This window comes from Salvelinus namaycush, chromosome 4 (genome assembly GCF_016432855.1).
Source record: "Salvelinus namaycush isolate Seneca chromosome 4, SaNama_1.0, whole genome shotgun sequence".
In the NCBI taxonomy this organism is placed as follows: Eukaryota; Metazoa; Chordata; class Actinopteri; order Salmoniformes; family Salmonidae; genus Salvelinus; species Salvelinus namaycush.
Window position 1 is genome coordinate 15,870,942 of NC_052310.1, and position 13,037 is coordinate 15,883,978.

The 13,037-nt window shown below is 42.2% G+C and overlaps 1 protein-coding gene across 5 annotated transcripts in view; it reads left to right on the forward strand.

The window, feature by feature from the left end:
- Positions 1-205: 205 nt before the first annotated feature.
- Positions 206-13,037, forward strand: part of LOC120046221 (transmembrane protein 150A-like) — a 30,618-nt gene continuing 17,786 nt past the window's right edge. Inside the window, exons 1-3 of one of the 5 annotated variants that reach the window (XM_038991276.1) lie at positions 206-639; positions 760-988; positions 5,434-5,481. In XM_038991276.1, the coding sequence (XP_038847204.1) occupies positions 924-988; positions 5,434-5,481 (113 nt within the window). In that variant the 5' untranslated portion in view covers positions 206-639; positions 760-923. Of the gene's footprint in view, positions 648-759; positions 989-4,825; positions 5,159-5,433; positions 5,482-13,037 lie in introns of those variants that run through there. The other 4 variants (XM_038991273.1, XM_038991272.1, XM_038991274.1 and 1 more) reach the window with 4 other exon arrangements.

The window sequence follows — 13,037 nt, forward strand, 5'->3', positions numbered from 1 at the left end:
CATCTTTACGACAAGCAAGTAGGTAGGGTACTCTCTGACGTCCGAGAATGATGATTGTCTCACACACACCACACGCACGTATACTCTTGTTTATTTATCTTATCACACTTTTTTGATAAGTTTGAATAACTGCATCTGTTTGAACAATGGCATATGTGAAGATTGCATGGGAGAGAGACACTTTATTGTAGTGATGTAGTATTGAAGTGAGGTAGTATTTGGAAAAACAAGCAGAGTACAGCACATTTAGAAATAGAGAAGAAGAAGAAAAAATATGTCGCAGATCACTGATAAGCTACTGGGATGTATTGTCTTGTCATTTTGTTCTTTTTTTATTTTTTACAAAAAGCTCTCCTTGGTGGGAGGAGTTAGGCGCAACAGCTGGCTCTCTTTACATACTTTTTCGCAGCGGAGACAGACACATCTCCCGAAGCAACAAACAAAAAAGGCGGACGAATGAACAGCAGCAACAAATCTGATCTCGCCTCTCTTTAACACAAGACTTGTATATGATTTGCTTCAAAACACGTTAAGCAAACGACCAGAGAAGAAATCTACACATCTGGAAAATGTTCTGGGACATAACTTTTTCCGAATTTGGGAAAACTAGCTACAGATCTTGAACGATTTCCCAGAAAGGTGCAAAAGTATGATGGAAACTCCGTCTGCCCTTGCTCGCCTACTGTACGCTACCTTTATCCATACTTCTATGTTATTACGTTATAATGCAATAACCATAATACACGTGTTTCATTACAGATTCTTAATCAGTCCTGATGTTTGCTATGGAAGGCATGCCTGTTATGGACTGCCTGAAGGACTTCAATCACTGAAGTTGAAGAGGGAGAGAGAAGTGGATTTATCCCTTTTTTTCCTCTGGAGGCACAGGTACCTAGTGGACCACATAGACCAAAGTGATCAACATGTCTATTTGGGTGATCATACCCATCAGCCTACCTGTCTTCACCATCACTGGAATATGGGTTGTGTAAGTATAACCTAACTAAGAAGTACAAGTAAAAGTGTTCTGTTTTTTTTTCTTCGGATCTCAACAAGACAAGTATTGTATTGTGTGTTCTTGAAGAACCCCAGTCAGATTTCCCTATTGTGTTGTGAGTATATATAGAGGGTATGGTATGCTCTCCCAAGGTCTTCTAAAATGTGCATAACTGCAGATTGTACCAAATTGTCACTTTTGATACAGTTACAATTCTATAAGACTGAAACCTTAGTGATCTTCGGTCAAGTTGTCTGTAAAGACAAAGAAAAAACATGTAACTACACGTGAGACTGTTTGAAAGACTGTGTTGAAAAAGCATGAACTTCATTGAGTTCAAGAAGCCTTAAGTTAAATTAAGTTAAGTTAAGCTTAAAAATAAGGTGATGGAAAGCCAACATTTCTCTCTATGGCCATGGATTACTTGCTGATTGATATGCATCAAACATCTACATTCAAGCAAATCCTGTTGGGCCTCTCCATCCCTCTATTCAGCTAGTGTCTTAATTGCACTCCTGCCACAAAAGTGTTAATTACCCTTTACATTGAAACAACTGGCAATAAAGGCAGCCTGTATGGATGAAATGAGGCAGAAGAGCTGTTATTATGGGTTGATGTACCCTTTGGCATCTGTTTGTGGGTTGGATTGAGGTGGTCAGATGGTATCAGGTTCCTTTGGCTGTAATTTTAGAGATGGTTATTGCGAAATATTCATTGTGGATTTAGCAGGCCTCTTAAGAATCTATTCCCCTGTATATTACAAATGTAGTTTGTGAGAAAAGGCAATGGAAAAGCCAAGAAGACGGCCAAAAAAGTGTGAGAGGAACAGTTGAGTTGGAGATTGAGTGGAATAGTAAGTAAGTAAAGGGGTAATAGGTTAAAGAAAGGGAGGTAAATAAATAAAAAGGTTGTGTACCGTCCCACGTGTTAGCGCCAGCTGTGTGTGACTGGTGTTCAGACGGAGGGGATGCCTGGGCTTGCTGTGATCACTGCTACAGTGGAATGCACTGCCTGAGGGCCAGAGCAGTAGAGACCCATACCTCATTTAACCTTTATTTTACCAGGTTAGTCTCATTGATACTAGAAATCTATTTTACAAGAGAGACCTCCTGAACATAATATTAGTTCCAGGGTAGTCTCAGAACAGTCATGAGTCAAGCACACCAAGGGCGGACTTGCCATTTTGGGCAAATGCCAGATGGGCTGGTCAATTTTTATCCCAGTGGGCCAGTGTAACTTGGATTTTGTGTGTGCAAAATGATCATTGTTTGGCTAATAATGGGGGCCTCAAGGGGAAAAAAATTGCCTGTGTGGGGGACTCAACAAAAAAAAATGGGCCAGTGTGTTAGAAATGCCATGGCTGATTTCTGGTCCCAATCCGCTGCCGAAGCAAGCTAGAGAGAGTAGAGAGACTAGAGAGACTAACCTAGTTCTAATCTAGAGGCTCTTTCTTGAACGTTCTCTTTTAATTGTACTGTACAGTAGTAACCCCAAATCTCACTTTATCTATCGCATTATTGAGCGGAGCTGAAAGGCTTGATGTTATACAATAGTTTGGTATCACAAAGATAGTAGAACTCTACCTGTAAGATACTTCACCAGACCCGCTCTTCAACTAAACTGGAACTGATCCACTGCAGGACTGAGCTTTTCCTCTGCAGCGGCATCCCAGCTATGGTTGGCCTGCTGAACATTTGACGATGAACATGTATTTATGTTTGTATTGCCATTTTTTTATTGAAATGTAAGTTGAACTCACAATTCAGCACGTTGCTGACATTTGTGCAATGTCCTGTTGAAAAACACAGTAAAAAAAAAAACATTCTCTCAGAAGAGATTTGTGCTGTGTAGCCTCACACACAGGAGTTGTCACAGTTTAGTTGTCTACATAGAGAGCTTCTGAGATAGATAGGATATATTATGTTTGTCTGCTACCTTATCTTGCAAAGCCACCATGCTTGGGAAGATAATGTGTTTGGACATCTCCTCTCACCTGTCCGTCTTTCTTAAGATAAGAACTTGTTACCCTCGAAAAGTGCTGAGTGACTGGTTACACTTGATGGAATCCCCCCTAAAACATACAGACACAAACATCTACACCGCAGGCCATAGATACAATAGTTTTGAACAAATAAATATAAAATCTTTACAGAATGTCCTAGTTATTTTTCCCAGGGACCCAGTGGAGTATCAGGTTATACTTGTGAGGTGTGTGGCTTGGCCAGCGCTCTCTAGTGCTCCTTGAAATTAAAGAGTGTTTTTGTTGAGGTCATTAAACTCTGGGAATTTCACAGAAGCGCTAGATAACACAACTCTCTAGCTAACTGTTGACTTCAGGTCATTGCAAATGAGAGAGAGACTCTACAGTAAACCCCTGGATGAGGCCAAGGTCCACAGGCACACTAAATAGAATGGACATTGCAACCCAGCCAAGTCAAGAATGTCACTTCTCAGATCTAGGATCAGATAACCCAAGCCCAAATCCTAACTGTAAGCATTGGAGGACAAATAATATCTGACCCTGTACCAGCAGTTAGGTGCAACTTCTATCAACTCAGAATTGGGGACTGTGTGTTGCACACTCTTAGAAAAAAAAGGTTCCGGTTATTCGGCTGTCACCATTAGATAACCCTTTTTGGTTCCAGGTAGTAACGTTTTTTTGGTTTCAGATTGAGTCCTTTTGGGTTCCATGGAAAACCCTCCGTGGAAAGGGTTCCTCATGGAACCCAAAAGGGTTCTTTCTACCTGGAACTTTTTAGTTTCTAGAGACTGTAGGACCTTTTTTTCTAAAAGTTCCAGCATAAAGGCTTCCTTGTATTCCAAAGAGTGCAGAGAGATCTCAGGTATGCAGGCTGTAATGAGTTTCCATGAGAAATGAGGCACACCCCTTTTTTCATACGCACTTTAGGTCGGTTACTGTTTATGACCACCCTCAACTCTCTCTCTCTCTCTCTCTCTCTCTCTCTATGTCCAGTGTGACAAGACATAGTACATTCTACTGTACCTTATGGAACCCCTGTATCGTGTGCGCTCGATTTTTCTTCACAACCATTTTCAAAAGCTTCCCTGTCTCCTGTCTGAGACTGCGATAGTAACCCTGCTTGGCAACCCCTGGCCAGGCTGTTTCCAGACCTGCTGTTTCATAGACACCTAACGCCTGCCTGTGGGTTTATGGGTCTACTACTGCCTTACGTAACCCAGAGACATACACTATAGTATGTTTAGTTTGGGCACAGCATGAGGCCTTTGTCAAAAAGGGTTGTGTATTTACTGTAGGAGAGATGTCTTCAGAGAAGGTCTTATAAAGATTTCATCTGAGTAACTAAGTTAAGCACAACAGAAGTATGCTATTCAATTTGATGTGATGTGTGATCATTAGGGTCCCAAGTTTTCCTAACCAATTATATAGGGAGCTATTACTGGTTAGGCCACATGGTCTCAGCCAATGAGTTGCATTCATTTTAGGTGTATAGAAAGAAGATGGTGCCCCCTCAGGTCTGACAGGATTTCTGTCAGAATTTCTGCTTTTCCCCAGAATGTCAAACCCCCCCCCTATATTTGTTTGCTCACCTAAGCGAAGGGGGATCGATAGGCATGACCTAAGCGTTGCCACATTATCATCCCCTGCAATCAATAGATATTGAATAGAGGTTCTCAAACGGTATGGTGAAACTTTTAAACGTCTCTTCATGTTGTCGTGTCAGCATGTTTTTTGGGGGTGATCCTCTATGTGATCTCATCAGAACCCAGTGCTCCGTCAGTGTCAGTCTATTACGCAACTCTGTTTTGCGTACATGACATCTAGTGAGTGTGCACGAGAACACCGCGTGATCTGATCCTGATATGTAGTGGTTGAAACCCAATGTTCTCTCGTCAGTAGCCTATTTTCAACCGTCAGATAAGAGACTGCTGCCCTGAGGGCTGAACTCTCTGGAGTCGTGGTCGTGTTGTGTTTGGAGCCGGCTAGCGGGTTGACAGATAACCTTCAGAGAAAGAGGAATGCATAGTGCAGACCCAGTTTGCTGCAGTCAAAGGATGTCCACATGACATGTACAATTAGACCACTGGCCATGGAGGTGGCTGTGCACTAACTCATGTGGACATCTTTTGACTGCAGCAAACAGGGTCTGGGAACTTGAAACTATGACCCTTATTAATATGGTAAGTGACAAAGGCATCGGAACCACCAGCTGATGAGTCGGCAGAACTGTTGTGGGGTTCATAGCGTTGGGATGTAGCTATTGCATGAAACAAAGATGAACATCTAGTTATGTATTAAGGGTGGTGCAATACACTCCTAGAATTTTTCCCAGCTAGTGGGAAGTCAGGCTGCGACTCTTTGCTATTTTACTCGTTCTGAGCACTCTAACTTGTATCTTGTTGTTCTATTGACTATGTAACACTTTGATAAAAACGTGTCTCTATTTTATTTTCAGATATGCCATGGCCCTCTACAACCAGCATGTCTGCCCCGTGGATAACTGGTACTGCACTTTATAATCAACCTTCTGATGTTAATGTTGACTCACCCATAATCAGTGTCGTTATCTATAGCAGAAAGGGGAAAGGGGGATACCTAGTCAGTTATACAACTGAATGCATTCAACTGAAATGTATGAACTCACCACATGTCATAATCCATAACAAAGAGAACTGATACTCTTTCAGTTCATGTCATTTTTTGGGGATCAGAGATAGAGAAGGATCCCAGTGGGCACACCACGTCATTTCAACATGGATAATTGGGTAATATTTGGTTGAGACGTTGATCAATGAGATTAAAACCTATTCACCCACTCAAAGGAAAAAGTCTGTGGAATTTCCATCCAATGTGTTATCACCATCTAATGTGTTATCGCTTTCAACCATCTAAAAGCACAACCAAATTTCAATAAATATATAAAAATGTGATTTTTGGTTGTCACCCAAATGTCTATTCAACCATTTAAAAGCACAGCAAAGTTCAAATGGGAATACATGGTCAGATATTTTGTTTATTTGGTTGAATTGGAGACGTGAATCCAACATATAATTTGTGAACACGTTAATAGGCTATTTATTGTATGATAAAAGTGATATTGAAGTGTTTGGTTGTCAACGCAACCAAATATCAACATTTGAAGGAGATGTGTCTTCTGATTGGATAGTTCCATCTGCCACTGACTTTAATTCCATTTTGTCTACAAATGTATAATTGATATGCTGGATTCACGTCTCCATTTCAACCAAACATCTAAGTTAAAGAATAGGACTATATCAAACTTTTAAATGCACTTTCAATCAAGTTTGATTTGATTTAGTCCTATTCTTGAACTTTTATTATTTTTGGTTGAGATGGAGATGTGAATCTAACATATAAATGATTAATTTGTAGACAAACTGGAATTAAAACCAGACTCAGTGGCACAGATGGAACTGCAGAAGCAAGCAGAAGATCCTGCTTCAAATTGTTGATATTTGGTTGCGTTGACAACCAAAAAGAATTCAATATCACTAAATGTCATTACATTTAAAATCAACTAGAGCTTTAAACTCTAGGCCTACGTATTGTCTATTTCCTGGGTTGAATTGAAACAATAGTTGTTGATGACTTTGTAAATGCTATATAGGCGTAAATAGCATAATTTATGATATGAGTGATAAAGTATGGTCACATTTCATTTGTTCTGTTAAACCTACCCTTTGAAATCAAAAGTGAATCTATTTACTTTTTAAGTGGAGACCTCTCAACAATCATTCTCACGATAGCACAATGTTAATAGTATGTGACAAATATCATACAGTAGCTAAGCAGGGCTGGGCTTGGTTTAAACCTGGGATGGGAGACCATAAGGAGGTGCCTATTTGTATTTTTTCTGATAGTGGAAATGACGTTGAAGATCAGACGTTGTTTTAGGTTTGTCTATGTTGAAATTTGGTTACCATTATGACATAATCCTGTGGTTGAAATGTCACCCTCAAAACACTCTCATAACAACAGTTGATGACTTTTTTCAAATGCAATGTATTTTCGACATAGATTCCACGTCGCAATACGTTGACAATTTACGTTGAAACAATGTTGATTCAATCAGTTTGTGCCTAGTGGGATAACGGTTGCCCAAACCTTAACTGTTGTGTAGTCACTGATTTGGTTTGTTATTGACAATGTATTTATTTGTAAAGGTGATAACCCCAGAAAAGGTATTGTTGTTATCCTCGTAGGCTTGTTGGGTATGATGTTACGGCATAGTTTGTATCTACGTGGATAAACATCACACGAGGTACATGGTGTGTTTAGCAGGTCCCAAACACACAATGAATCAAATCAACATCAAATTGTATTTGTCACATGCGCCGAATACAACGGGTGTAGACTTCACCATGAAATGCTAGCTTACGACCCCTTCCCGACGACGCAGAGTTAAAAATGAATAATTAAATCAAACTAAAAATAGTAACATTAGAGGAATAAAATACACAAGAATGGCGTTATATACCGGAAGTACCAGTACAAGATCAATGTGCAGGGGGACGAGATATTTGTGGTAGATACAGTTGAAGTCGGAAGTTTACATACACCTTAGACAAATACATTTAAACTCAGTTTTTCACAATTCCTGACATTTAATCCCAGTAAAAATTCCCTGTCTTAGGTCAGTTAGGATCACCACTTTATTTTAAGAACGTGAAATGTCAGAATAATAGTTGAGAGAATGATTTATTTCAGCTTTGATTTCTTTCATCACGTTCCCAGTGGGTCAGAAGTTTACATACACTCAATTAGTATTTGGTAGCATTGCCTTTAAATTGTTTAACTTGAGTCAAACGTTTCAGGTAGCCTTTCACAAGCTTCCCACAGTAAGTTGGGTGAATTTTGGCCCATTCCTCCTGACATAGCTGGGGGTAACTGAGTCAGGTTTGTAGGCCTCCTTGCTCGTACACACTTTTTCAGTTCTGCCCACACATTTTCTATAGGATTGAGGTCAGGGCTTTGTGATGGCCACTCTAATACCTTGACTTTGTTGTTCTTAAGCCATTTTGCCACAACTTTGGAAGTATGCTTGGGGTCATTGTCCATTTGGAAGACTCATTTGCGACCAAGTTTTAACTTCCTGACTGATGTCTTGAGATGTTGCTTCATTATATCCACATCATTTTCCTCCCTCATGATGTCATCTATTTTGTGAAGTGCACCAGTCCCTCCTGCAGCAAAGCACCCCCACAACAATGTGCTGCCACCCCTGTGCTTCACGGTTGGGATGGTGTTCTTCGGCTTGCAAGCTTCCCCCTTTTTCCTCCGCCGTGTTTTATGTGTGCATATGTAGTGAATGTGTGTGGGTTTGTGTGGGAGTGTCAGTGTAGTGTGTGTGAGTGAGTGTGTATATAGTGTGTATATAATCTTGTGAGTGTGCATAGAGTCAGTGCAAGATAAGGTCAGTGCAGATAGTCTGGTTAACCATTTAATTAACTATTTAGCAGTCTTATGGCTTGGAGGTAGAAGCTGTCTCGGAGAGAGAGCCGTCTTGGTCTGAGAGCCGATGCGCCGGTATTGTTTTTCTGGACGATAGCAGAGTGAACAGTTTATGACTGGGGTGGCAGGAGTCTTTCGCAATTTTTCGGGCTTTCCTCTGACACTGCTTGATCTAGAGTTCCTGGATTGCAGGGAGTGCTTTGTGGTCGAGGACAGTGCAATACCAAACGGTGATGCAGTACTGTAAGTCAAGATGCTCTTGATGTTGCAGCTGTAGAACTTTTGAGGATCTGAGGGCCCATGACAAATCTTTTCAGCCTCTTAGGGAGGAAGAAGCGCTGTCGTGTCCGCTTCACGACTGTGCATGTGTGTGGACAAGATATAATTGCACTGGAGGGGATGGCTGCCATTTTACGAGCTCCTGACCAATTGTGCTATTTTGTGTGTTTTTTAGTGCTGTTTTTAACTTTTTTTGTAGATAATGTTTCCGCCATCTTTTCCTATGAGCGAAAAGAGCGTCTGGACATCAGAACAGTGATAACTCACGTCGAACTGGACAAGGATATTTTCTTTAATGAGTTGGACATGAAGGATATACTGCTCTTCCCGGACCAGGCCCAAATCCCCATAATTCGTATGAAGAGGAGACGCCATTACAGAGGTCGAAGAGCTGGATGCCTGGCGAGACTGCGTAGGCGAGTGGTTAATCTGCCTTTACCCTCTGTTCTACAGGCGAACGTGCAATCACTGGAGAATAAACTGGATGAGCTCCGTTCAAGACTATCCTATCAAAGGGACATTCAAAACTGTAATATCCTATGTTTCACCAAGTCATGGCTGAACAAGGACATGAATAATATACAGTTAGCTGGGTTTTCCGTGCCTTCGGCAAGACAGAACAGCAGCCTCTGGTAAGATCGTAGGCGGTGGTGTGCGATCTTTGTCAACAACAACTGGCACACAATCTTTAATATTAAGGTTTTGCTTGCCTGAGTTAGTGTACCTCCTGATAAGCTGTAGACCATACTATTTACCAAGAGAGTTTTCATCTATATTCTTCGTAGAGGTCTATTTATCACCACAACCAGATGCTGGCACTAAGACCGCACTCAACGAGCTGTATAAGACCATAAGCAAACAAGAAGATGCTCATCTAGAAATGTCGCTCTTAGTAGCCGGAGACTTTAATGCAGGAAAACTGAAATCCGTTTTACCTCATTTCAACAACAAAAAAATCTAGATCACCTTTACTCCCCACAGAGAAACGTACAAAGCTCTCTCTCGCCCTCCATTTGGCAAATCTCACAATAACTCTATCCTCTTGATTCCTGCTTACAAGCGAAAACTCAAACAGGAAGTACCAATGACGGGCTCAATACGGAAGTGGTCCGATGAAGCAGATGCTAAGCTACAGGACTGTTTCGCTAGCACAGACTGGAATATGTTCCGGGATTCCTCCAATGGCATTGAGGAGTATACCCCATCAGTCACCGGCTTCATAAATAAGTGCATCGACGACAACGTCCCCACAGTGAACGTAAGTACATATCCCAACCAGAAGCCATGGATTACAGGCAGCATCCGCACTGAGCTAAAGGCTAGAGCTGCCGCTTTCAAGGAGTGGGGCACTAATCGCGACTCTAATAAATAAATCCCGCTACGCCCTCCGATGAACTACCAAACAAGCAAAGCGTCAATACAGGACTAAGATCAAATCCTACTACACCGGCTCTGACGCTCGTCGAATGTGGCAGGGCTTGCAAACTATCGAGCTGCCTAGTGACGCAAGCCTACCATATGAGCTAAATGTCTTCTATGAACACTACAGCTCCGTCAATGCAGATGGGGGTGTGCTCTACCCTCTTTCTCCTGTAGTCTATGATCAGCTCCTTAGTCTTACTGACATTGAGGGTGAGGTTGTTGTCCTGGCACCACACTACTAAGTCTATGACCTCCTCCCTGTAGGCTGTCTCATCGCCGTCGATGATCAAGCCTACCCCCGTTGTGTCATCAGAAAACTTGATGGTGTTCAAGTCGTGCATGGCCAAGTAGTCGTGGAGAACAGGGAATACAGGAGGGAACTAGGCACACACCCCCGCGGGGCCCCCTTGTTGTGGGTCGGCGTGGCGGAGGTGTTGTTGCCTACCCTCATCACCTGGGCTCGGCCGTCAGGAAGTCCAGGATTCACTTGCAGTGGGAGATGTTCTGTCCTAGGGTCCCCAGCTTGGTGATGAGCTTGGAGTGGACTATAGTATTGAACGCTGAGCTGTAGTCTATGAACAGCATTCTCACATAGTTATTTCTCCTCTTGTCCAGGTGGGAGAGGGCAGTGTGAAGTGCACTTGAGTTTTCATCAGCTGTGGATCTGTTGACGCGGTATGCAAATTGGAGTGGGTCCAAGGTGTCTGTGATGATGGTGTTTATATGTGTCACGACCAGCCTTTCAAAGCACTTCATAATTACAGATGTGAGTGCTACAGGGCAATAGTAATTTAGGCAGGTTAGCTTGGAGTTCTTGGGAACAGGGACAATGGTGGTGAACTTGAAACATGTTGGGATTACAGACTGGGCAAGGATATACATGTTAGTCTAGACACATGCCAGTTGATCTGTGCCTGCTTTGAGAATGCGCCCTGGTATTCCATCTTACCCGGCGGCCTTGCGAGTGTGAACCTGTTTAAACGTTTTACTCACATCGGCCATGGAGAGCGAGAACACACAGTCATCTGGACCAACAGGGGCTTTCACGCAAGAGTCAGTGTTGTATTCCTCGAAGCGACCTTAAAAGGTATTTGGCTCATTGAGGAGTTCTTCATCACTGGGAATCTCATGTCTGGGTTTCCCTTTGTAATCTGTTGACGTCTGCAAGCCCCGCCCCATACGTGAGCGTTGAAGCAGGTTTAATAGGATTCCACCTTCCTCCTATATTGTCCTTTTGCTTGTTTGATGTCTCGTTGGAGGTCATAGCGGGCTTTCTTGTATGCATCCATATCCGTGTCTCGTTCCTTGTAAGCGGAGCGTGGATATTGCCAAGCATGGATATTGCCTGTAATCCATGGTTTTTGGTTTGTATATGTTCGATGAAGCCTGTGACTGATGTGGTAAACTCCTCAATGTTATTGGATGAATCCCGGAACACATTCCAGTCTGTACTAGCAAAACAGTCTTGTAGCCTTGCGTCTGCTTCATCGGAAGCAGGAGTATAGAGTCGTGGTCAGATTAGCCGAAGGGAGAACGAGGAAGGGCCTGTGTTTCTGTGTGTAGAATTAAGTAGACTAGAGTTTTAGCGCCCCTAGTGACGCAGGAGATGTGATGATAAAGTGAGGTAGAATGTTTTTAAGTCTCCCCATGGGGACACAGGGGACAATTATGTTATTTAAGCCTCACATGGATTTTACCTAGAAAGTGCCACACACAGTTGTAGACTTCCACTCAAGAAAATCAGAAGCAATTTCAGTAATTCTATAATCTTTATCAAAACCCCAACATTCCTGCTGATGTCCGTGCTTTAAATGTCAAACCAGCAAACTGATTTTGAACGGTTATGAACCAGCTCTTCACACTGTGAGCTAGAGTGATAATATGAACTGCAAAAGGGAGAGAGAAACCGTACCTTCTCAACAAGTCTGCTTATTCAACATTAATTCGGGAGAAATTTTATAATTTATGGCTGGCTCGTTTCACAAGAGGGAATAGTCCATATTTTCTCAGCCTACATCAACAAGGCCCCCTCTAGACTTCCTGAGCCTGACTGCCTTATTCAAACATAGGGAGGCATGAGAGAAACGGGGTGAGGGAGAAATGGAGAGAGGAGGGAGATGGAGACAAATTTGGAGAACGTAGAGAGCAATAATATGGGAGAGGGGAGAAACGAGAGCACGTGGAGAGAGAGAGAGGAGTAATGGGTTAATTATGGGAAAGCAGGGATGGGAAGCAACCTTTTGGGGAAAGGCAACAGCATGCAAATTCTTTTAGGAGTGGGAGAATTACTTCTGTGGTATGTGTGAAGTAAACAGGGATTAAACATGCCTGGGTGCTACATTCATTCCAAGCTTTTCCCACAAGCAGCAGACCTGGCCAAGCAAAAACAAACAACTATTTCAAACCCGTACCTGCACTATACCTGCACATTTGACTGTAAGGAGCATTCTACTGACACTCCTTCAACAGGGAATTCAAATCAAAGTTCATTGGTCGGTACACAGTTTAGTGGATGTTATAGCGGGTGCGGTGAAATGCTTAAGTTGCTAGTTCTTAACAATCCAGGAAAATGCCAAACAAGTACACAAATAATCACTTTAAAATGTGTTTGATGTATATATATTCTAGAAATCATACAAGATAAAGTGTACTCTCTGATCAGTAGACAGACACATGCAATACAACAGTACCTGCCTCAGTACCTGCGTCAATGTTCTTCAAAGCACCCATCAACAAATACAGTCAACCATCAAGTGGGAACTTTAACCTATAGGCTTAACTATTTTGAGTTAAATTTGTACCATCATTTGGGCATAATGATAGCCCTGATGTGTGGATCGGTTGTGTGGTTCGATGCTGAGACATTAACATAGTTGTCACGCCTGC